This window comes from Melozone crissalis, unplaced genomic scaffold (assembly GCF_028551555.1).
Source record: "Melozone crissalis strain CALT ecotype California unplaced genomic scaffold, PUWL_Pcris_2 ptg000033l_1, whole genome shotgun sequence".
NCBI classification, from domain to species: Eukaryota; Metazoa; Chordata; class Aves; order Passeriformes; family Passerellidae; genus Melozone; species Melozone crissalis.
In genome coordinates, this window is record NW_026535811.1 from 19,173,061 (window position 1) to 19,200,410 (window position 27,350).

Genomic DNA, 27,350 nt, shown 5'->3' on the forward strand with positions numbered 1-27,350 from the left:
AAGGAATTTTTTCCCGAACCGGTTGGGGGGAGGGGCCGTGTGGGTTTTGCTTTCTGGAGGGGCCCTCCTTTGCAGATTCTTTAACAAATTTGCCCTAAACCAGGACACTGCCCTTGTCAGGAGGGTTGGAACTGGCTGATCTTTAAGGTCCCTTCCAGCGCAGGTCATTCTATGATTCTGTCTTATCTAAAAGCAGCGATTTAACAAAATAACGTGATGCTTCTTATCTATTCACACAACTTCAAGAAACAGGTTTTTTAAAAGTATTAGATATTCTGAGGTATGTAATAAAAATGCAAGGGTCATAAAACTGGGAATTTACTGGTGGATTTTGAAGACATTGAATGTTCATAGAAAGTTTAGAATTTGCTTTGGGTCTAGTATTGGAGTGTTGGTGCTGACCCAGCAGCCCATTTCAGCACATCACCTTTAACAGTGTGTGGGTCACAGGAATGGTACAGGTGATTTAGTGCTGACATGTCTAAACATCTTTCTTCCTTCAAGACCTGGACCTGGGCTATGACACTTAGAGTACTGGGAATGGAGCCAGGTCACAGAAGCTCCTCCTTTCAACCCAAAGTCTGAAACAAAAAGCTCACTTTGTGAGTGTGTTTCATTGCTGTACTGGTGTTACTGGGCTCTACATTTCAACTTGATTTAAGTGAGTGTGTTTCAGATGATACTTCTAAAAGGGAAAGGATACTTTCTTGGGAAAAGACTGAGCCTGCCCTAAGAAGGTGGCCCCCAATGAGATCGGCTGCTGGGACACATGGAGGTCCCTCGAGCTTTAGGAATACAAGTGAAGGAAATACAGCTGTCACCTCAAACCAGTGTTTCAGAGCAGGAAAATTTTCATTCCAGTTTCTTTCTATCAGCCTGCATTCACAAACTTGGGCAAAGCAGAAGTTGGCTCACAGACCAATGGAACTTCAGCTCCTTAGACTTGAAGTTCAATACGCCCATAACCACATACTCCCCTGAATTATGCACAGTGGGAAAAGACCTCTGACGCTTTTCCCAATGTAGGCCAAAAGTCAATACCATGCCTCTAAATATACTTGAATTTTTTCTATATATGTTCACCCTTTCTACTTTCATAAAAGGAAGTAGCACACAAGAAATTCAAATTATTTTCTAATGTTTTTTTCAGACTGAAAAAAACCTGGGCCATCCCTTCTGTTTTCCATATTTTTCTTCCATTTTGCCAAAAGCTGCTTTCAAAATCCTCCTTTGTTACTGTAGGAGCCAATAATTCTAAAGAAAGCACCTCTTGGTTTACATTTTCTTTGTAGATATATAGCAAAAGGCAATAGAAAATTATTTGGGGCTTTTTTGTGGCATTACCATGCCAAAATATGTGATTTAAGAATTTCAAGTGCATCAGGGCTTGGGAAGATATTTCAGTTATTCCGACTTATCATAAATTTGGTTTGGCTAAGAGCTGAAACTACAGCTGAATGCTGCTGAATATGTAGTTAGAGTAGGTCTGTGTTTCTCCTTGAGTGCTTGAAAGCAGTAGTGAAAGTTAAAATATATAATTGTAATTAGAATGCAAGAAGGTTCTTGGCTTTTGTTTAAAAATGGTTTATCCTGCTTGGAAAAAATAAATCTCTAGAACTCAAGTATGTATAGTTTTATGCTGACAGATATGGCGTTTCTCGATTTCCTTGTAAAGGCAAAACCTCACTCTGATCCTTCTATCTCCTTTCCATTGATTATAAATCAGGAGAAAGAAACAATGATTCTCTCCCAAGAATGTTGCCATGTGGAAAAAGGCAGGGCAAGACCCTCTAGGATAACAGGCATGGACCATCAAAACAGTTACCTAAAATAGAAACATCTCAGCACAGCAGTCACTGCAAGAAGCTGCTTAATAGTAATCTGCTCCCAGAGTTCAGATCCAGGTCCAGGTGGCCTATGGAGATCTAAGTTTCCCATCTGATGCTGCACTCACATAACGTAATTAGCAGGAGAAAAACAGCAGAAATGTGAAACTTTCCTATGCACATAAGATCAGCAGAAGTTCCTCACAAAACACTGGAACATCCCTTCCAATGAAGTGAAGGACACAATTTCATAATAGATATAGTCACTGTTGATGAATATAAGAAAAACCTGTCCATCATTGATAATATTTTGTGACACTGATTCAATATATTCTGGAAATGTTGGCATATGCTAATATCTGTGGAAGTATATATTGCCTGCAGTTAAGGTGACTGAAGAGATCAAAGGCCACATTTACTAAGAAACAGGTCCTGGTACAAAAAAACCACAAGGGGTTACCACATAATCAGATACTGAGACCACAGCTCTCAGTCTAAGTACCAGTAACCAAACGTATTTGCTCACTTTATAAGAACACCAGAAAAGAACAACCCACATACAAAGTAAGTACAGAAATTAGCTAGAGAAACGCACTAAAGGATACATTAGTACAGGTTCAAATCAAATATTTCGATTTTGTAGACCTCTCATTCTACCTTAATTTAATGCATTTAGGAACAATTATTAAAGTGATGTAATTTTCTAACTTTCCAGGATTATGTATAACAGTCTTGTCCCTAAATAGAGAATTACTGATGTCTCTTTATCTGGAAAATGCCTGCTAGTCGGACACAAATATAAAATGCATCACTAAAATACACCATATGGACCAGGAACATCTTTTGTGGAGCTTTGGACTGATGACTGCAAGACTTGCTTGACTGGACTTTTATCAGTGAAAGGATTAATATGGGCAGTAGAAGTTTAATTCAGAAACAAACAAAAATGTTTAATACAAGCTATTATAATATTTACTAGCAAGGGATCAAAACTTAAAGTCTTCTCTCTAACATGCACAAAAAACCCCTGGAAATTCAGAATCATTGGGTTTTAAATTTTAAATCCAGAATCACTGGACTGGGTTTTAAATTTTGTTAAGAGTTTTTATAGAGAAAACTGCTGCGGGGGTTGTTGTGACCCAAGGGCAGGACCCAACACTTGGCTTTGTTCAGCCTCAGTTAGACCTTGTGGATTACTCCAGATTTACACTGTGGAGATCAAGGTCTTGTTCAGAAGTGGTGGCTCACATAAACCAGGAACAGGTTGGGACCATTAGAAATATTGGGAAAATTGCAAATTGTGGGCACTTATGTTGTCAATGGTGATAGGAGTAAGTTCAGTAAAGCCAGTATATTCCTCACATAATTCCAACCTTCATTCCTAATGGAGTTTATGTTCAGCACAGAGCTCTGTGGTGAAGTGATTGTGGTTTTGACAAGCAGAGTGAGGCTAAACACAAAATGCTTAAGCAGAAATGTACTATGTATGTGTTGGAGTATGCGTAAAATACAAACTCCGTTTGCCAGAAGCAGTGATTTGGAGGCAGCATCAACATTCAGACCAGCACATGTAGGTCTGATACAACAGCAGGAATGGTCTCAACCTCAGGGAAACAAATTAGTAGCTAAAACCAGGATTTCTCTGTATTCCTTCTAAAATTAATAAGTTTACTACCAGGCATAAGGTTTTGCAAAACAGTCTTGAATACTTTTCACCTCAGGCTCAGTTCACACTGAAATCATCCAGACATAAAGGAGATTAAAGGAAGTGTTTCCCCCAATTAAATGAAAACTTCTTACTTACAGAAAGCAAGAGACAGATTAAGTCATGAGTGAAATTCCTTCTATTTACATAGTATTTTTTCTGCTGTTAAATTCACAACAACACCAGGAAATTAGAGTTGTATGAAAGCACATTGTTGTTTCTGAAAACAACATCTTGAAGTTGCACTTGACTACAGATTTATCATGTTTTGGCTCATTTATACCTTGTCTTTCAATCTTCTTTTCATCACTCCTACCTCTAAGCCAAATTCTTCTTGTCCTTGCTTCTGCTACAGTTATTACATACATCTCCACTTTTCATACTAAGTTTAATGATTCCCTTGGCTATAACCTCCTCAAGTCTTTATTTAAATTATAAACATATCCAAAAATGTATTATCAGATATCTCTCCAAGCAGACAGGAACACATGAACGGGTACAAATCTACCAAGCAAAGGCTCTCCAGTGGTGTTGCTGAATGGAATTCCTGTGTTCACTCCTCATGCAGAGCATGGGAGCACTTCTGCAGTTCCCCATAATCAAGCAGCACTGTGCTATATCCTACAGATACCTGACTTTTCAGTCCCAACACCCCAAATTTGTCCACAAGTTTGCGCTTCTCTTCCAGCCCACAACATGATAACAGTTCTGTACAAAACTTTATAAGGGTCTTATCACCTTCCCAAAAGTAGCGACTGATCACTTGTGCTACAGTGCTGCACAAGATTTCCCTACAGTTACATACAGGAAAAAGATATTTATCTCTATTTACCAAGCATTACTGGCTGCAGAGTAATACAGAAAAGTAATTACCTCTTCCTAAAGAAAATATGACTAAGGAGGGGTGTGCTGGCCAAATCTTAGCAGCACAGTCATAGAGCAATTCTTGCAGGTCACCATCACAATTTACAAGCTCATGCAGAGCTTCAGACTCAACAAGATAAACAAGTTTCTTCAGCCATAAAAAGAATTACGTGCAGGTAGAAGGACATCAGTCCTTCTCCTCTGCCTCCAATAACAAGGGGAAGATCAACACTGCTTAAATCCCCCCAGGTATCATTCATACTGATAATGGAAGCCAGCAAGGTACATGGAAAAAATAAAGGTGTCTTTTAAAAGATAGGCACATCTGAGAAGATTTCAAATACAGCAGCCCCAGCTGCAACCTACACATGCCACAATTTCTCTGGGCAACCTATTTCTGTACCTCACCACCCTCACAGTGAAGAATATCTTCCCAATATCCAATCTAAACTTGCTCTCTATCAGAGTGAAACCATTACTTCTTTTCATGTCACTCCAGGCCCTTGTGAATATTCTCTCTCTCTCTCTCTCATTCTTGTGGGTACCTTTCAGGTACTGGAAGAGCAGTTAAGAAGAAAATTTTCACTTGTGTGGTTATTGTGAGACAAAATAGACTTGTGCAGCATACAAATGTGCAAGTCAGATTCCTAGGAACGCACAAAGATATGGCGATTATTCTGCATTGAGGTACGAAGACACATTGAATGTTTCAGAAAATAATGAACACGCATTAGTAATATTTTTCTATCCTGCAAAGCTGTATATTCAGCTTTACTGAATACTAAATGCAGGTTTAAACAGTCAGACTTAGAATGCAGTATAAATCAAGACTGCTTTAAATTTCTGAGGCTCTGATATTGTTTTTAAGCCTGGAATGTGCAGCAATTTAGTAAGAAAACATCAATGCTACAAACCCTTGTATTAACGCTGCCGAACCTTTACAAGTGTTCAATCACCTAAAGAAGATTTCAGAACAAAAACAAGGAAAACAAGGCTTATGATTTCAGGCATTCCTTGTCTTCTTTTAGTGCTCACTACTGTGATCTAAATGGAAGATGATCCTCACCAACTCACTCATTAATGTTCATGCACAGAAAAAACTACTTAGGCACTTCAAGATAATTCACTGCCAATTTACTTTACACATAAAATCTTTTAAAATATAGACATACAATATTAATAAGGAGAACTATTTCTACCCTTCTTCTTCTGAGAAGCTCCACATTCTCATAATCACCACAATAAAGGAAGGCTATTGAGTAAAAAGCTTACTTAACTAACTTTTAAAGGAAAATCTGGAATCAATACACTTGAAATCAAATGCATATTGTTTGTGCCAGTTTCCTCTTCAAAAATAAACTGTCTCAGTAAATTACACAAAGCTCTCGAGGCTTGACACAATCCTTATGACTCACAGATCTTATTCCGTCTATATCCCGTTAATTTTATTGCTGTGACTGGCCCCAGTTAGCAAGATTAGTACTGGTGGCAAAATCATGTACATGCAAAAGCTTATGAAAAACTTCATATTTTAACATTCTTTTTTCATAATCTTTTCTTTTTATCAAAACCTCCAAAGGTTCTGCCAGCTGCACAATCACCATCTCTAACAACCTGTCTCTAAATCAGGTGAAAAAACTAACAACCCTCCACTTTGGTGGACTTTGGCCACAAAGTAATTTCCATCAAATAATTAAGGCAAAGCAAGTAACTTCTAATATATGGATAATGATGTGTTTGAGATGTTGAAAACTCTTTATAATTATCTACTTTTAATGCTGTGATAAATAAAGATGCTATGAGTCTGCTTTCAGGATAAAACTTTCCGTAATGTTCTCTCATGACAGGACTTAGTCTTGCAAACTTTCCATTTGTAGCTCTCCCTTTGATTTCAGTAAGGGCTCTGGAAAAAGGAATTGCATAATCAGGTACTTAGTCCAATTTATTAAAACTCTGATGATATACAACCCAGTTAAGGAATACCTCTCTGTTCCATAAGAGCTTTTTACATTCCCTATAAAACACTTTCCTCCTCAGCACATAAAACTTAGTGCATGCATTGCTGTCTGTCAGTATGAAGTACAAGCTCTAGAAATGAAAATAGGGCAATTAAATCTACAAGCTGCGGGTAATTTAATAATGAGAAAATAATGCTAATTGGCTTAAGAACTTCGGAGCCACTTTCAATCATTTTATTAGTCAGGTTGTGAAAACCATGGCAATATTGTGATACTACAGTTTCTAAAAGTAGAATCTTTCTTATCACATTTGCTGGTACAGTACTTCCCTCAAGTGGTAAATTTATTTCTGCCTGTTTTGAATTTTCCTCTATGATACTAAACAGTAAAAACACATACTATGCTTCTTTGTCATCTTGCATTTTGTGTTGTTACAGATTCAATTATTTCTTTTTCTTGCTGGTCTTTGTTTCAACTGCTCCTTTCAATGCAAGACTTTTTAATTGTGTCAACCACAGAACTACACATTAAACATTACCAGCATATCTCTATCAGATGTATATGACACATTTCAGAGCACAACATCCCTGCTCGGGATGACAGCTTGTTGTGCTCCAAAGGCTGATACTCAGACAAATGCAGTTGAAAGCATTCATAAACAGCCTGGATTTGGGGACTGTATTGAGCTCTTCTGAGACTGCATCTAAAGACCTTTAAAAGTAGAAGAAAGACATTAATATCCAGAAACAAGTTAAGCATAAAGTCATCAGGATGGTTAGTTATGGGGATATAGCTCTACCTAGAAGGAAAGGCTTAAAGAAATGAACTTATTCAGCCTGGAAAAAAAGAGGCTGAAGATGCAATTGCTGTAGAAAACTGTCTAAGAGGAGTGTGTAGGGAAGACAGACCCAAAACCCTCTTGGAAGTGCAGAGTGATGAGTTGAGAAGCAACAGACACAAGTTGCAACAGGGAAAATTCCAGTCAGGTTTCGGAAATCACAGAAACTCCTCTCAATGAGGTCAGGCCAACATTGCAGCATGTTCCTCAGAAAGGCTGAGAATCTCCATCATTGGGAACTATAAAAATGTGAGTGAACAAGGCCTTAAGCAAACTGTTCCAAAGTTGGACTTGATTTGGTCAGGGGAGTGGACTGGAAGGTTTCAAGAGATCCTGCCTAATCTGTATCATCCTACAGCTTTGATTAATTTTAATATCATAACTAGATTACCTTTAAAAGCAGGACTACTGAACAGTGCCCACTCTTGCCCATTCCTTTTTTCTTCTCTGCATCTACAGTTTCTTTGGGATTCTTTGTTTGGGTTTTTTTTCTTTTTTTTTTCACTTTTTAAAAAAGTTCCTTTGCAAAATTTAGTTCAAACTGAGCTTTTAACATTTATCGTTTACTCTTGCTCTCATTCTTTCTCCCAAGGTATAGTTTTCTTTGCTGAACAATCTTTTTTGATCTACTGCATTTTAGTATTGTGATTGTTTGTAACATCCTCCTTAAGGGAAATTATTACCACATGAGCCCAGTGATCTAATTCATTAATTTATATTATATCCTTCAATATGAGCATTTTCAGTGGTTTTTTTTTTAAGCGGAACTTAGAGAAGACTGAAGTCTTGCTGGCATTTAGATCTCGATCACATCAGATTTGTTAGTTTTAAAGATAACTTTCCTTGACTTATCATTATTGTCACAAAAATTAAAAACCGCAGCTACAGCCTGAAGGAACTTTAGCCTATTATTCAATATAATTTTAGTTGAAACAACTCATATGACTTTATTAACTTGTTGCTTTAAAAGATTTTAAAAAGATTTCCTACAGCTGACATAGCCAATTAGAATTCTCTTATGTCAACTGTAGACAGACACCTCAATGTACGAGGTTTTTGTTTGAAGCTCAGATAAAGAAGGACACAAAAGAACCAGTGGTACCTGCCTTAGCAAGTAAGTAAAAGAAAATTTACCTGGTGAACGATAGCAACAATCCAAAAAATAAAGCTAAGTTAAATAAAAATGTAAAGTGCTGCAACTTGAATAATTTTAGATAAAAATGAGTATTACTAGCTACTGATTTATTACAGATAGTAAGTAGTAGATACAATTATTTTCCCACTTAATCAGCATTATATAATGTTGTCATGTTGCGACAAAGAAACCAGTGTGCAATAGGTGCCTGGTATGACATTTTTTCTGTATCCTTTTTGTTTTAAAAAGCATTAGACTATGTCTTTCCTGATCCTGTCTATACTTATGAAGGAATACATAAGCCTCAGCTCTTTGTTCACCTTTTGAAAGTATGTTTAAGTTCTTTAAAAAGCATAGCAATATATAAAATTAAAATTAATTTAATTCAATTTATCCCCAGGTCTGCATTCCCTATACCTGTATTTGGTGTTGTACCTCAAGCCTGTGAATCAGTGAGCAGCATTTGTCCCTAAAAGCAGGCCAAACGGGGACCCTCTGAGACTGCAGGAGAAACGTGCCACCTCTTAAGCTACCTGTGCTGAATACCTGTTCTCCACCAGCATCAGCACAGTGTCATCTGGTTGTGACTCCAGGTTTCTCTTCCTAATAAAATTGTTGCCAACAAACTTAAGCCATGCAGGGATTTAAAACAGTGTCCCAACCTCAATATGGTAATTTTCCCTTCCAAACCCTTCTGAATGCAGCTGACTGACTCATTTCCCATTCAAATTGATCTTGTCATTAGGTACCATATGAAGGATGATAATTCTCTCTGCCAACAGTCAGGAGCTTCTCCCAGTCCTGATTGCTCCACTGAACCTCTAGGAAGCATGAATGTGAAGATTGCTGCTCATGCCTCATACATTTTTGGGCGTACCTGGAAGCCAATATAATTTAGAACAGCTGTGTACCACTAACAATTTGACCACCTAAGGTCTTTCTGTCTCAGATTTCTTCCAGGATGTCATAAAGGCTGCTTCCATAAGCCAAAACATTTACCCAAATGGAAGTGACTCATCTCATCAGTCCAACTAGCACCACAGGTAACAATTGAACATGCAAATCAAATGCATTCAAACACCACATCCCATCACCTTTGTTTTCCTGCAATGAGTGCCCCAAAACTCAGACATAACAGACTCAGGAGAGTGATAGCAGGATCCTATAATTATGGAATGTTTAGGGTTGGGAGGGACCTTGAGGACCATCTGGTTCCAACCTCCTGCCATGGGCAGAGACACCTTCCACCAGACCAGGTTGCTCTGAGCCCCATTGAGCCTGGTCTTCAACACCTCCAGGGATGGAGCAGCCACAGTAAATTTTCTTCACTCTTCACCATTAACACAGCTATGGGTTTTGAACAGTTCAGTCTGTACTGCTGGTGGCCTTACATTTCCTAAAGTTCTGTAAATAGCTCACAATTAATCCTTTTCTCAAAAGCCTGTGATTGTTTTTATTCTCTCATTATATGTTTCCTGTCCTTAGTTTTCAACCCTGCTTCTAACTCAGCATTTATCAGGCTGACAACATTCCAGCTTCCATGCCAACCCATTTAGACCATCTCTTATCATGTAGTACAAAACTAGGAAAACACACTTTAAAAAAAAATCCAAACATAACTTTTAAGTTATGCTTTAGATGTATACTTTGCTATCCAATCTTAGCCATTCTGGAAGAAATTGTCTGCTTTCTTTCTCCTTCAGACTGTTAAAAAACTAGTCACATTTTTGCTTGACTTTATTTTCTGATTCAGTCTCTCTGAACCTGCTCTAGATTTTCCTTTCCATGAGGAGAAACTAACTAGCAAAAATTGTCCTTAAGGTCTGGGTTATTCTCTGGTTTAGCACTCAGAGGGAAAAGGGACTAATTATATATTGGAATAAATCAAAGTAGGTGGAAATTTTGCTTTTTGATCTGGCAGCCTTCTAAATCCTGAAGAACAAAATGTCAGAATCCAGCCATGATGCATTTGTTTCCATAACTGAACAACCCTTGGGAAGTAATATCCAAGAAACAAATATATTTTATTATATTTTGATATATTTAGTAATATAAGTGAGAAACAAAAATTTTTCAAGAACAGAACTTATCTACATTCTAAAGCTTTAGACTTGCACAAAATAAAGAGATATCTGCAAAGTTTCCCACACTCTATATATTATATTTCTTCAAGGAAGATATTCCCAACACTGTAAAACCTTTTTAAAAAAATTGGAAAAAAGGTGGATGACAGAAAATCATGACATCAAGGACAGCAGAGAAGGATGGGCACTGAACAGCAGTGGGTAGAAGGCACTGTAGTGGCGTTACCAAATCAGCTACTTGAAAATCAGATTTTTCTCTTTTCCTTTGAAATGAAAATTCTTACACACACTTTTCTAGTCAGTCACAGTGAAATATATTGATTAATAACTTATTAAATAAATTCTATTCCCCCTGTGGAATACATAGTTGTTTTACTGAAGTACACTACATTTCCCTGCCATAGGGAATCCATTATATCATTAATCAAACACACAATGGTTGGCATTGTTATGGCATGGTTATTAATCTGCCTTTAGTAAACTCAAGTTACATTTTTTCCTATTGCTAAGGTACTTCTAGTAAGGCTCAAGTTATATTTTCTTTCAAAATATGCTTATTGTGGTCAAACCAATTTGTCTGCACTTATATTAATCATTTCTTTCCTGCATTTCACAGAATTGCACAATTAGAATTGAAAGGGACCTCTGGAGACCATCTTAGTTCTCTATCCTGCTTAGAGCAGGGTCACTGAGAGCAGGTTTCTCAGGCCTCTATGCAGACAGGCTTTAGTTATCTCTCGAAATGGAGACTCAACAAAGTATCTGGGCAAATTATAATAATAGAATTACAGGATAGTTTGAGTTGGAAGGGACCTTAAATCTCAACCTAATTCCGACCCCCTGCCATGGGCAGGGACACCTTCCACTATCCCAGGTTGTTCAGAGCCCCATCCAGCACGGCCTGGAACACTGCCAGGGATGGGGCAGCCACAGCTGCTCTGGGCACCCTGTGCCAGGGCCTCACCACCCTCACAGGGAACAATTCCTTCCGGATATCCAACCTAACCTTCTTCTCTGTCAGTGTGAAGCCATTCCCCCTTGTCCTGTCATGCCAGGCCCTTGTTAAGAGTCTCTCCATCTTCCCTGTGGGCTCCTTTCAGGCACTGCAAGGCCACAGTGAGGTCACCCCAAAACCTTTTCTTCTCCAGTCTGAAATAGTTCAGACTGAACCATTTCTACTCTCCCAGCCTTTCCTCCCAGCAGAGCTGCTCCATCCCTCTGATCACCTTGGTGTCAAGGTTTATTTACTACATGAAATACCACAGTGTGAAGGGGCTTCTAAAAACAATGCCATCGTACCCTTAAATCAAGTGAAACACAAAAATCTGCAGATCAGCAGGCAAATGTTTTTCAATCAAAAACTGAGCAGCTCAAACTGAGTTACTTAGCTCTTTAAGCTTGGAGTTTATGGAATTACAATCTTCGTGGGATGGACGCCCAAAAGAACTGAATGTAAATGCAGTTTATTTCTTTAAAATTGCAGACAGGATTAAGTATGCATCAAATAAAAAAATTCTTGGCAACTAACTTTACTGACTGTTGTTTCTACAGCCAATTTCTGTAAATTTTGTCCCAAATCAGGGCTCCTGTAGGAGATAAATAGCATGAAATTTACCCTCTAAGTGTGCTCAAGGGATGGTAAAAAATATACTCCAAGTTACAGGGGATTGTCACCCAGGACAGGGAGAATACTCTAGTTTTTTTCTTACTGTTTTTTCTAGTGCATTAAATCAAAACCCAGCAGACTTCTGGAGATTTATTTTTCAGCCTGAAAATTTGCTGTGGCACTCCAACCTGTTAGTATAGTCTTTGACAGGGTACAATGCAAGTCAGTTGGTGCAGACTTAAGGACTTTATTACTTACTCAGGCAGAATTCCCCTTAATTTCAAGTACTGATGAATGCAACCTATAGAAATTAATCTTTCCACCCTGTTTAATAGGAAAGAGATCTGCATCGTCTTGAATGCTGTCAATAAGAAGCTTAGGCCACAATTCAGAAAAAGCATTTAATTGTATCCGTATCCAGGACACTGAAGCCTGTGCTTAACTTTAATCACATGCTTGGGTTGGAGTTCTATGATTAAATAATGCAATCTATAGCATCACCCAAGAGAGAATGCTTCCTTCAGCCAAAATCTTAATAAGTTACATAAATAAGACCAATAAACAGCAGCCTTGCCTCCTCTTGTTTCGCGGTTCAAAACACCCTTCCGACAAAGACCACTATTTTTGTTTATAATTTTTTTAGCAGAATCTCACAAGTAAAACAGCATTTTCTTAAAATTCTTGCTCTCATCTGCACTGTTCAGCCTCCAACAGTTGAATAAAAAAGTATCCAGTATTCCTAATCTAACACGTTTTAGCTGTCTAGGAAAAACAAAAGTTACTCCTTTGGGAAAGACAAGCAGTGATTTCATTTACTTATAACTGTGAAGAAAAAGAATGAAAGATAGATGAACAAGCTGATGTTATTGCAAGTTGATCTCTGTCATCTCCCTAAGGACACCAAGATGAGGGAAGGGCCTTGAAAACAGGAGAAAGAACAATCTTGTACCCATTCTCACAGAAAGGACAAAAGAATAATTAAGGAATTAAGAAATAATGATAATTAAGGAATCATAATAAGTCTCACTTTGTTCTCTTGAAAAGTGAAGAAACCCACCCTAAACACATCATGAGAAATCAGTATTTGTGAAGAGTCGTTCTGGATTTACCAAGGGTGAATCATTTCCTGCACCAGCCTGGCTGCTTTCGGTAAGGAAAATGACTGGACCTGTGGGCAAGAGGAGACTTGTCATTTGCCTTGACTTCAGCAAAAGTGAGTTCCATGGTTTGCTCAGAGGGTGTTAGTAAGTGTGCCTGGAAACCTGTAACAGCTGGAGTACTGCTGCGGTCATCCTAGAACCACCCTGCTTTACAGGAGAAGGTGATGGATGGTCCTGGATGATGATTTTAGGCTGGGGTGGGTGAAGAGATGGTCAGTTTTCTTAAGCATGCAGCTGCCATCCAGAGAGAACTGGACTGACTGAAGGAACAGGTCTCTACTAACCTCCTGAACTTCATCAAGAGCAAATGCCTTTGAAGCAGAAAACTCCTTGGAGGAGAACTGACTCTAGTGAAAAGACCCTTTGGTGTCTGCAGAAAGCAAGATGAACAAGAGCCAGGAGCGTGCCCTGACAGCAAAGTATAGCACGTGGGCTGTGTCAATGAGTGGGTCCAGGGAAGTGATTACCTCAGCTTTTCAGCACACTAAAATATTGGTTTGGGCCTTCCAGTAGAAGACATTAATGCCACTACTTATGTAAGTCAAGGGCAGAGAACGTGTCCAAGGAAGAGAAACTGAGGAACAAGGCTTGCTCAGCACAGTTAAGGAGCTCATCAAAAGACAGGGCCAGGCTCTTCACCGTGGTTAATGCTGGAAGTACAAGAGACAATGGGCTTAAACTGAAAGCAGAGACATTCAGGCTGGATATAATGAGAAGTTTTCACACAATGAGGACAATCAGGGCATATCCAGAAAGATGTTACCATCTCCATCCTTGGACATTTCCATAACCTGACCAGGTAATATCCTGATTAACACAGTTTGAGATCACACTTTTTGACAGGAGTAGTTATGTGGACTACATAAGATCCTGAAAGCATTCCCAACTTGGAATATTCTACTATAATACACGTTTAAGGATTTTGTTACTTCATATTGAGAGTGTAGGAAGAGCTATTTCCTACTGAAGTCTGGCTGGAATATAATTGTAGACACAGGAGCACAGCACTGTGGCCATACATTGGGTTCATCTCTCTGATACAAAAGAGGAAATCCCATTGCAGATTTTCTGAGGAACAGGGAGCAAGTGGGACATTTTTAGCTGTATTTCTTCCACTACTCCATACAACGATAACCAAATTCCAAGACAGCAATACTGAGAAGGTTTGAACACATGCCATGTACTCTAAAATTAAAGAACCCTCACATCTAAATAACACTTTGAAAGACCATGTCAACACTCCTTTGAAGACATAAATTCTGCTTATGAATACTCTGGTATGAAACATCCATAGCCTAGAAGTCAAATAAACACTAAAAAAACCCAGAATTATGACAAGTACAAGTATAAAAAAGAGGGAGAAATCTCTGTGGAATATTAGAATCATGTGTGTCCTCATTCATCTTCAGCCATTCTTTTATTTTCATTCAGTCATTTTTTATTTTCAAGAGTTAATGATACAAGAAATAAGCTGGAAAAGAAAAAAGGTAATTTATTACATACTCATCTTACTATCCCATATGTTTAGAAAGATATTTCTCAAAGTAAAGACATGAAAGAGGCCAGAAAGACACTGGCCAGTTTAAGAAATATTGTATCAAATGGATGGGCTTATCGTACTAATAATATGGTTCAATAAATGCTAAAATACTAGGGATTAAAGAACTCTGGGTATCTTTAAAGTTCTTTTATAATTCTGATTATTCAAACTGGTATTTATGACCAATTATCTTGTTTTTTTCTACAGAGTTTCAGCTAATATTTACAATAATAAGGGATTTTTTTTTCTTTAGCTAATCTTATCAAGGACTTGCTTATGGAAGAAATGGGCTCCAGTATCTAAAAGTGGTTTTAGTCCTTATGGGAGATTTGCTTACGGAAGATTGGTAATCAACTGCTAGCAAGAATTTTTATTTCTTTTTTTGCAATGTTGAAATTTTAAAAATAGATATATAAAGTATTAGCAATGCACAATTCTACTTCATATTTATCTGTATCATCCTTTACACCAGAGACCCTCCTCTCCAAATCAGCTTGCTTTAACTCAGTTGTTAACTGAAGTGATGGTTCAGAAAGAAATATTTCTTTTTTGTTTCAATTACCAGTTGAATTAACTATTTGAATAATTGATTCTGCCAGTATCATATTTAAAATGAATTAAAGGAAAGACAGAATGCCAGAATCTATTACTCCTAGGGTTTGCTCCAAGTCAGGACACAAGCCAAAAGACAAGCCCTTATTTTTCTATAAAGAAAATTTTTCTTGAGAAATATGTAGAATGAGTTATTCACTTTCCTGCCAAATAGGAAAGATAAGAACACACACACACACACACACACACACACACACACACACACACATGTGTGTGTATATATATATATATATATACACACATGTTATGTTCAATCATGTTTGCCAGATCAGCTGGACATTTAATGAAAAGGAGTCAGGGTCATCTCTCACAAAAATGACTGGAAGGCTTTCCATCAGCTCCAGTGAGAGTTGGATCTAGCCCCATCTGCATGTTTTCAGGCACAAGACCAATTTTCATTTCCTGACCTCTGTGTAATTCCATTGAGGATTCCACTACTGCAGAGAGAGAAGAACATCTCAGAAGACTGCAAATATCCACCACATTTTCAGTTAACATTCTGCACATGCAGTAACTTAACCCTATTCATTAAAGATTTCTATCCACATCTTCTGTGTTATAGTTCATTTAAGAAAAACAAAATATACCATTTATTGCTTCATTACAAAGCTTGCATCTGCTGTGTTTGCATGAATGTATTATCAGATACATGCATTCATACACATGTGTGTAATCCTTCATCTCTTCTGCAAGAACAAAAATGCCTTTTGATGTACATGAATAAAGGAGCTATACATTGCAAGCCTTCATATCAGAGAATCACAGAATGGGTTGAATTGGAAGGGACCTTGAAGATCAGTCAGTTCCAACCCCCTGCCATGGGCAGGGACACCTTCCACTAGCCCAGGTTGTTCCAAGCCCCATCCAACCTGGTCTGGAACACTTCCAGGGATGGGACAGCCACAACTTCTCTGGGCAACCCGTGCCAGGGCATCACCACCCTCACAGGGAAGAATTTCATCCTAATATTTAACCTAAACTTGTTCTCTGTCAGTTTGAATTCATTCCACATTATGCTGTCACTACATGTCCTTGTTAATAGCACGTTACCATAAAGAATTAAATAGTAATACTGACTATAAGACAGGTCATTCTAGATTTCCCAAATCGGTCCCTTAGAATTTTCTAAAATCAATGTCATAATTCATAAAGACTGTCTATTTATCTATTTGCTACTTAACCTGAGGCATTTCACACAAATGTTTCAACTCCTTTAGCTGTAAATGAATTCTCTTCTGAAATAATAGAAGTTAGTGTTACTGTTCATCAATCTTTTGTGAAGCTCTCTGAGCCCTTGCAGTTTCTTTCTCACTCTCCAAATAACCAATAAAATATTTATTCAAACAGCCTGAACAGAGTGGAGGAGGGTGAAATTTTGTTATTTTCTTATTCCAGTAGCAGAAACACACCCAAGTGGTGTTTTGTATGAGAGCTATATTCTAGGACACAACCCCCACTGGGCAAGTAATATATTAGATGTGTCATACTTTGTCTTGCCAGGCTCATCAGGCTGATTTGGAATTTGCTGCCTGGGTAGAGTGACTCATATGTTTACTGGGCCTGACAGGTGCTGGGCATCTTCCACACTCATTAAAGTTAATGACTTGAACAGCAGAGAGGGAAAACTGTGTGCTGGTTTCCTCTGAACATGTGCTCCCAAGTTATTATTTAAGAGAGGATGTAAGTGGTGTGACCTTTCTCCTGCAATCACAAGAGCAGCCCCTAACCAAACCACTGTCCCCTTCATTGCAAAAATGACCCGATTAGCTTCACAGGAACTCCTTGTTGGAGTAAGGCAAGGAAAAAAAATGCACTGTACAAAAAGCTTTGCACATAAAAGCTGCTTCTTGCCATAAAATCAGTCACTTCCTCACTGGAACAGAGGAATTAACATACTGGAAACAAGCCAATAATTTTATAGAAATATATGCCTTTAAGTAAACTCTACACCAGTATGCTCACAATAGCCACTCTTTGGCATCATTTCTATCCCAACAAGCCACAGCTGCTGAACTGGAGACTTCTGACTTGAAGTTAGATAAGTAATGAGAAATTTTAGGCAGCAATGCCAGAGCCAATCCTTTGATATTAACTCCATACTACAGTTTTTGACCAGCCACACTAAAAAAGATATGCCTTTAATTTACAATAGTTTGCTAAAAATATTCAGGAGAAAACTTCACAGAGACTTATGCCATTAAATTAGACTGTCAACCAAAACATGAGGAGATAGAAACCTCACAGACATCTGTGTATTCACACAAAACCAAGAAATTAGGAGGACTGAATCTTTAACTACCGAGACATCTCTACTTTGATGCCTGTCCAGCCGCTAGATCTCTCCTAGTAATATGACAAAGTTCTGTACCCTGGCATCCACTCAATAAGACAGAAATACTGAGCCAGAGACCTCACAGAAACCTGTGTCTTAATATTAACCTGTCACACAAAATCTCCTGAGCTAATGGTCTTGCAAAAAGAAAAGGTTGAAATCTCTAAAAATAAGGCTAAATAATTATTGCAATCTTAAATACTCACCACTTTTAATGTTTAATTTTTCAAGTCTTCCAAAGCAAAATGTAATGGTGCCTTTCCACATTAGGACTGTTTAATGGAACTGTTATGTTTAGGTTTTTTCCTCTTCTGCAGTTCTCACATCAACATCTATTGTTCTCACGATTTTATAAGACACTCATGTACAAAGGTGTGAGCAACACATCTTCCAAACCCAGACTAATGTGCTGTTTTCTGGACAGAATTAGTAAGCCAGAATGTTCACTGATGGAAAACTGCTCAGTTGCTTGGAATATATTTCAGTAATTTGGGGAACACTAATTCATAAATTTGGGGTTTTTTTCCATCCACATTAGCACAGAAAGCAATTTGACAAAAAAAATACCATGTTAGACTTCATTGTTGATGTCTGAAAGGAGCTTTTCCTAGTTTTGTAGTGCTGGATCTTACATTGTTCCTTGTTTTCCACCTATTTACTTAACATTTCTTCTTGGGTTGTTTTTTGTGTTTTGGTGTGGGGTTTTCTCATTTGGTTGGTGTTTTGGGGGATTTTTGTTGGGGCTTTTTTATGTTTCTTTTTGTTTTACCTTAAATTAATATCTAATTTATAATTATTTCTGTATCTCAGATAAGCAAGATAATCACAATATTCTACAGCATCAATGGCTGACTTGTTTCCAGTTCCCATTTACCTTAAGCCAAAACAACAAAAGCTGAAGAACAACTATTTTATTGGACTTTTACAGTCCTTGATTCCTCACTTGAAAGCCCAAGGGAGCTGTACCATGTGTAAGACCCCACAGTGCTCTGTGAGTCTCTGCTTCTTGGGCAAGATCAAAACCACCACTACAATTATTGAGAATCTTTCCATGATTTTCTGTGGCGTTTGGTTGGGCACAACAGGTAACAGGCAGGCTCACTGAAATGAAAGATTGCCTGGAAACATTTTACAATGGTGGTCAGCAGAAGAAAGGGATAATGTAGTTCTTCCACAAGCTAAATTTGTTGGACCAAACCTGAAAACTTGAAAATTCTCCACTTCGGATACTGATTCTCAACCTATAATCAAATTAAACTGATTTTTTCTCCCTGGAAGCTGAACATGGTATTGGAATGCTTTGACTTTCCTGGCACATGTGGAATGCAGGGAAAGAGCAATGGTTAACCAAGCCTAATGGAGCAAGACTACAGAACTTGTGAATATTTAGAAAATAGACCTCAGTCAACAATTTACAAGATGAGATTGATAAAAAAGGGCTTGTTCAAAAAAGTTTGAAATAGACATAAAAATCCTGAACCCTGTTCAGTCTGAAAATTATCTACCAACTATTTTTCAATTTATCCTGGAAATGTCATTAAAACTTCACAACTGTGTAACTGCAGCAGCACTAAAGTCACCGAGGTTACCTTTGCAAATGAAATCACCATAATAAAAGTTGCTTTCTCCATTTTGCAGAAAGTACTGACATTCTGAGGGATGAGGGATTGCTATAAGAATTCTGTAGTGATTCTCTTGGGAATCAGGCACTACTCCACAGATTAGGTCGTGAACCACTTGTCAACCCCATTTCTATGCAAATTGCTTTACTTTGAAAAACATGACCTCAGAGCCCTGGAATGGCACTGCAGGTCTACATTTCAGCACACCGCCACCTACCAACTCAAAAGGCTAATTAACAGCACCAAAAAGTGCCTTTTGTAACCTCTGAGAGACAGACAAAAATATAATCACAACATAACTAAACACAAATCCCACATAAATTAAAAGATAAGGTGCATCTCACCTCGTTTGAACTTTCTGTTGTAATGTTTTTATTTTTCAGCTTTTTCTGCAGCAATTTGGTTTCATACTCCGGCCTGGGATGCTCCTGAAAAGACAAAACCAAACAAACAAATGTTATTATGATTAAGAGAAAACCCCCAAAATTTTTGGTCATATTTACAAACAAAGCCATCAAGATGATTCAACTCCACACGCCTTTTGGACTAGGCTGTCAGATCTGGCCCAGCTTCCCTAATCAATAACCTTTCAATGTGCCCACGCAAAATATATTTTCCTCTCCCAAATTAGAGCATAAATTAAAAGAGATGAAAAAAATTTACCAGGCTTTTCAAGTGGGCAGCTCACAAAAGAGAAAAGTATCATGCATGTCCTCATTCCCACCAAGTTCTGAATCCATGCAAAGCTGGAATTTGGATTGATATCTTCCACAAAAAAAAGACTATTCCTACAGCAGTGGTCATAGCACCCCTCTTTACTATAATAAGAACCCTTGTATATCAGCCCCATCCAAAATAATGGATTATTAACATTTTTTAATTAATCTGATAGTCATGAAGAGAACAAAATCCATTCTAAATTAATGAATCTACATGAGCAATAAAAGGGGGCCTACATGGAACTGACACAACATTTTCACCACAGCAGACACAACCCTCACTATTCTCTGTTGCATGTGAGAATATAAACACAGTAACACTTCCAAAATATTTTTTTATCCTGATAGTGAGGTTTTCCTAATGCATTGAAAAAGTATGTGATAAAGTATCATTTAAATAATTGAATCTTAGAATAGTTTGAGTTGGAAGGGTCCTTACATCTCATTCCAACCCATTTGCCATGGGCAGGGACACCTTCCACTGTGATGAGTAAATGCTTTTGGTCGTAAGGAATAGCAAAAGTCACAGGGTCTTGCAAACAATCAGAAAAATGTAATTATTAATTACACACTTTGCATGGAAATGGGTGTGTAATCCCTAACCTACTATAAAAGAACATGGCACTGGGCTTTGGAAAAAAGAATGAGATGAAAGGGAAGAGAGAAAAGGAGATTAATAAGAGAGAGAGAAAGAGATGAGCAGCCCTAATTCCAGTGTTGGTCCCTGATGGGGTAATGAGGTGTCCAGGATCCTGAGGGGTGCCACCTAGGAGTGCTGGGTGTTTCCCTTTTAGGGATGGGTTTCTCCCCTGAAGGTAAGTTTCTTGCTTTCCAGTCAAATAAGTTATCTTGAACCCTCCATCCTTTCAGACCTTTCTGGAACTGGACAAGGAGCTTTCAAGGGTCTTGGGTGGTCTTGATCCCCTCTACAGTCCATGCCCACTTCTTGGCCTCATTCCTGCACTTTTTCAGTTGTTCTCTGTGGACTTCACCAAGATATTTGCTCCAGAAAAGTGCTGCACTACCTCCACATGTCCCCCTTCACCAGTCCCATTTTGTTCTTCCTCCTGGCATGCTGGTACCAACAGCCCTTGCCTGTGTCTACCAACAATCCTCAGTTGGCTCCGTGGCTACCCCAGTATCAGTGTTTGAGACACTCAGCAGACACTTCTTTTCTGGGTATCTACACAAGGCTGCTCCAAGCCCCATCCATCCCAGCCTGGAGCACTGCCAGGAATAGGGGAGCCACAGCTGCTGTGGGAAACCTGTGGCAGGGCCTCTCCACCCTCACAGGGAACAATTTCTTCCCAATATCCCATGTAAACCTGCTCTCTGTCAGTGTGAAGCCATTCTCCCTTGTCCTGTCACTCCAGGCCCTTGTCAAGAGTCTCTCTCCCTCTTCCCTATGGGCTCCCTTCAGGCACTGGAAGGCCACAATGAAGTCACCCCAAAGCCTTCTCTTCTCCAGGCTGAACAACCCCAATGCTTTCCAGCCTTTTCTTGTAAGAGAGGTTCTCCATCCCTCTGATCCCTCTTCTGGATGACACACAGAACTCCAAGAAACAGTAGGGCACAGGTAAACTCTAACATTAATAAAAAAGCTGATCAGCAGCAAAAATGGTGGTAAGCAGGATGAGAAAAAGACAAAGATACAACAATAGGCATTTGAAGTTGCTGCAGTCAACACCTGTATCCTGATGCTTCTTAAATTTTTACTGGCTTGTGTTGATTTGCATTATTTGCTACGATTCTTCCTTATATAAAAATTCAGTGGTTGGATGTGACAAACATCTTTAGACTTAAATGAAGAAAGGATGAAGATATCTGGCATGGGTAGCTACATGAGAGGAGACAGCTTTATCAAAGCAGGGAAAGGAGATAAATGAGGCTGTAAGAAACGGAGAAGATCTAGATAAACTATGCTACTTCAGACCTGAATTTGTTTTCTTCCTTTTTTCTCTTACTTTCTGCTAAACAAAGTATTCTGAGACATGAGGAGCAGTCTCCAGAGGTCAGAACAACTTTTGAAAACTGATTTGAATGAAAACTAGGTGAAATAAAGAAAATAAATGCCAAGCAAAACATTGTACACTAAATTAATTTTTGCTATTGACAGTTTTGCTCTGGGAGCATATTCTGTTCAAATTTGGCCAAATTATGTTTAACTTTCCTAGTAAGACATTCTAGTATCCTTTTAACTGCCTTTCATACACCTACACCTGGACTGGAATAGTAGTTGATCTGTCTTCATTGAATTTGCCAAGTCATCTTACCCTTGACTGAACAGACCAAAGAGCTCTCTGGAATGCATTTTGTATATATTCCTTTTATGACTATTTTGCACCAAATATTTCTTTGCAGTCCAGACTTAGGGATGTTTGACCCATGCATCCATGGATGTGAAGGGACAATTCCACTCAGCTGTAAAAAGAGTGTGGTTCAGAATCAATTCTTTGTCTGAAAATGGGAAGAGTCCTACACTTAGGACAGCAAGATAGAAATAGTTGTGATGTCTTCACAAAGGCCAAATGTCCATGTAGAGATAGATCTGAAAACCAGGATGCTGGAAGTTGCCAGTGCACTTATTGAAAACCATGTGAGCCAAGGTACTGCGAGGCCAAATGAGTGCTCCAAGTAGAAAACAATAATTCCCATTCTGAAAACAAAGAGCCAAAATATGAAATATCTACTCAGGCAAAACTCATGTTGACAGTGGGAATTTTCTTTGAGAGTGGTCTCCAGGATTTGCCTCAAATGTACACATGTGTATCTACTATCCATCAAATTAAGCCTCTGTAAAAAATGATCCAGTTTGATAAGAATAAATAATGTAAACCCATCTCTCCTTAATTTCCCTTTGATTTAGAAAGAACGTGATAATAAAATTTTACAAACATGCATGACAAACACATGGAATGTATTTAAAAAAAAAAAAATTAGAACCATAGCAACTCTCCCAGATTTGACAGGCCAAAGGAGTTATCAAAAAAAAATAAGCCATACACTTTAAGTGAAGGCAAAGACCCACTGAAAATTCGTTGAACATCCTTATGCTAACACCCTGAACACAAGCAGAGCAGCTAAGCAGTTCACACTGATGGGAAGGAAGGTTTCCACAAATAAAAATTGGAATGACCCAGCTGCTGCCCCAATACCAGATGCAAATGTAGAATGAGCAGAACAGAGAACCCAGCTGTTCTCTGCTGCAAAAGGGTTAATTATTAGAAATCAAGGACTAAAACCCTCTATTTCTTATGATGGTTACATAGGATGCAGGAGGTGAGAAGTCTAGGGAAGAGTTTGTCATTCACACCAAGGATCTGTTTAGACTGCCCTATTAATATGATGCTTGTCAAGGAAAAATAGTTTTATATGACAGGATGGAGTCACTGGTAGATTATCACAATCTTTTTAGTCCAGATCACTTTCAAAATAACTCTGATAAATGAAAAATTAGAGCAAAAGCTTGAATAACTCATGTACCATGAACACAAGTTTAGGAGTATTAAAAGCTACTGAGTAAGTATACAGGAACTCAGTCATTAAAGATATTCTAGAGCAACATAAAACAATTCATCAAGAGAAACTAGAAGGTTCTATTATGGGATTGTATTTGCCAGACAGACAGAGAGATGTTATGCCTTTGTTTGCTTTCATTGAGCAAGAACAGTGGTAATGCTTTGGGAAAATACCTGTAAAACTAAATTTTGAAATTTGGCCTCATATTTTGAAGCTCCCTTAAGCTAGGACCAAACAACCAAATGCTGCCATTTCAACAGCAGATAACATATTTTGTGGGTAACTGTAGCAGAATATAGCATCACTTATGGTTGTTCCTCACACAATTCAAACCCAACCCATTTAAATACTCCTATACTGATGAGTGGAATTGTGTAAATTGTAGAGTCACACAATGGTCTGGGCTGGAAGCAACCTTTAAGATCATCCCATTGCAACCCCTTGCAATGCGCAGTGACACTTTCCACTAGACTAGGCTGCCTCATCCAACCTGACCTTCCAGGGATGGGGCAGCCACAGCTTCTCTGGAATACCTGTGCCAGGGCCTCTCCACCTTCACAGGGAACAATTTCTTCCCATTATCCAATCTAAACCTGCTCTCTTGCCAGTGTGAAGCCATTCCCCCTTGTCCTGTCACTTCAGGCCCCTGTAAACAACACCTGATTCCCTATCTTGTGTGTTCTCCAAGGGGCACATCCCTGGCAAACCCTGCTTACCTACCTGGATCTCCTGAGTTAGTGGAAAGAAGGAGAGGAACAAAGAAAGACCTCAAGGTGGTCCCTGTTCCTAGTGGGGCAGTGCTGGATAAAGACAGATTTAACCTCTCTGAACCCAGGGGAGGGAAGAACTTGTGCCACCCTAAGTAACCCAGCCTTTGAGTGGCCCCATCCCAACACCCCAAGGAATCAAGACCAACAAAAAAAAAAAAATTGAACCGTTTTGAGCCTTGAAGAAAATTCAGTTCTAGAAAGGACAGAGTAAGTCATTACAACAGAAAAGGAATCAATGAAAGCAAATGAGAGCATGTTGATATGTCTGTGGAAGAGAAAGAAAGGAGGAAAATATACTGAAGGCCCAGGATATTCTGGGAGTGAAATATATCAACAGTCTGGGAGTGAAAAAATGTAATCACACACCTTTACCAACTTCTTGGAAAGCAAAGAAATTTTCATCTGACTTTGTTCTTACAGTTTACACCTTTAAACATGTTTAAAGTGTGCCTTCATGTGTAATCTTTTAGTGGAGCAATAATTGGTACTAAACAGTTTCCCCAAAGAGCTGCAGGACAACATTCATTCTTCAGCATTCCTTCCCCAACTATCCTAATGAAACTCTCATCCTCCTAAACACAGGACTTAAATATAACATTGAAAGGATTTGTTTAGAAGAACAGGGCTAATCAAGGATCACTAACTAGTGTTAGAAAGAATTTAATGAAGGTCAGGGAAGATTCACTGGAAAGAGTAATGAAACCCAAAAAAGGTTACTAAAAATGCATACAAAGAATTTTAAAAATATTTGGAAATATGGACTCAACAGGAAAATTAGAATAGTTACAGGAAAAATGTGAGAAAATGCATCTGGAGAAAACAATCCAAACTAAAGATCTCATTGGCACAAGAAACTTGAGGATGCAGAAAGGAGATATTTGAAACAAGAAAAAATATTGTAGCTACAAATTCCCCTTTTACCAATACTGGACAAGAGGGCTACACAGTTATTTTATTAGAGCCTCCTCTTTGAGGATTTTAGCAAACAAAAATAACTCATGCTTTGTGGCTTAGTAGACACTATAAAAACTTCAGGAGAAGGAGTCTGCTGCTATCATTTGCAAGGTGGATGACAAAGTGAAGCCATCAAACTGATCAGATCAAAATGAATTTTGAAACCATGGTAGAGAAAATAAAGTTACATCAAGATCAGGTTAGGTGAGAATGGAATGTAGCTGTAAACATATTTAATGTAACCAAGTCAGCTGGCTTTTAAAGTTTTTTTTTAATTCTCTTTTACTCAATCTACCTTCCTTATTAGTCTTAACTCAGCAGTAACCCACAGTGACATCAAAGACTTCCCTTAAGGGTTCAATAATTATGGTTTTTTTTAAACTCATCAAATAGCAAAAGGAAAAAACAGACTCTGGGAATTAGTTTTCAAGTAAACTAAAATAGTTGGCAAACATTTTACAGAACACAGGATTTTAAATTGAAATTAAATATTCCTAAGGAAGACAGACATCCAGGTTCCTCCCTGTTATGACAAAACACTATAACAGCTTGACTATTTGAACAATACCAAGACCAGTGAGTGGAGATTCCTTGGCATTTCAGTTAATGTAGACTATCCATTTGACTTCCAAGTTCTTGCCCAAATTCTAAAATTTCATCTTTTGTAATTGCATTTCTATTTCAGTTTGCACAGGATCATTGGCAAAATGTGGGAAAATCTCTTCCACCCAAAAAAATCAAAGCAGAAATATCCTGGAAATACTGTTTCTGAAGATTCATGGGAAGGCAAGAGTTTCTACCCCCCAATCATTAATTAGAGTCCATCTGTACTTCTTCACCAAGCAGAAGAGGGTATGGATTCTCCCACCTCTACTCCTGGTTTACTGTTGGCCATATCACTTGTTACACACTCTGAATTAGAATGATATGCACAACCTCTTTTGTTGTGTTACACAGTCACACATCCGTGGCAAGGCACATTGAGTAGAGGAATTTCAGGAAGAATTTCTTCACTGCAATGGTTGTTAAAACACTGGAATGGGCTGCTCAGGGAGGTGTGGAGTTACCATCTTGGAAGGTGTCCAAGGAATGACTGGACATGGCCTCAGTGCTCTGGTCTAGGTGACAAGGTGAGGATTGGACAAAGGTTGGACTCACTGACCTTGGAGGTCCTTTCCAGCCTCAGTGATTCTGTGGTTCTGTGTGTGTATGCACAGTGTTCGCAAGGCTTTGTCTGCTGCCATGATACTGATCTGAGTTTGTTTCTTTTCTTTCTCTCTCCCATTTGTTTATTGGATGCTCCATTGCTTTTCAACACAATTAGCTGTTTTCCACTTGGTATCCAATGCTTGCCATTCTTTTCATGGATTTCAGGTGTCCAAACACAAATTCTCTAAGTCTGTAAAGCTGCCAGGTGCAAAGATGCACAGAAGCCTTAGGGAGTCTGCTTTCCCAGACTGCCATTGCCAAGACATTTACAAATAAATAGAAGTAAATTAATATCTTGCGTGACTCTTTTAAAGCAAGAGATTTGGCCCAGTGTGTTTAAAGAAAGCAATTTACTGAAAGGTTTATAGCCAATGTCCACAAAAATTACACCAAAGGCATTTATTTCAATATAACTTTCACAAAGTACTTCTCAGCTCTTCAAATTTATGGTTGTTTTTCTCTCTGCTTTGGTTCTGCACCTTCCCTTCCTAACAAAATTGACAATAAATAGCTTAACTCCATCTAGTCTTAAAACTCTTAATCCTCCTGAGCTTCTTCCTTGCCCCTTTCTTGCTCTTTTAACTGATCCCACTTCTGGTTCTTTCTAGCCTTACCTGATCAGACACAAATCTCCCTTTTCCAACATAACTTTCAACACTTGTAAAGACTTCACCATCACTGAAACCTGATGCCAGTAACTTTCTACAGACAAATTTATCCTAATCTTTATGAATCTTATGGCTAAAAGGTGAACAAAACCTGATTTAACTTTTGGGGTTTTGTTGAAGTACCAAGAAGTGACAGGAGATGACACGGTGCATGATTTTCACAGAATTCACAGAATTACTAGGTTGAAAGAGACCTTAAAGGTCATTGAGTGCAAGCGATGCCCTAACA

At 38.4% G+C, this 27,350-nt stretch overlaps 1 protein-coding gene across 1 annotated transcript in view; it reads right to left on the reverse strand.

Moving 5' to 3' along the window:
- Positions 1 to 27,350, reverse strand: part of ANO2 (anoctamin 2) — a 148,404-nt gene that overhangs the window by 53,859 nt on the left and 67,195 nt on the right. The window contains exon 14 of the mRNA XM_054281997.1: positions 19,627 to 19,710. Coding sequence (XP_054137972.1) covers positions 19,627 to 19,710 — 84 coding nt within the window. The remainder of the gene's footprint in view (positions 1 to 19,626; positions 19,711 to 27,350) is intronic.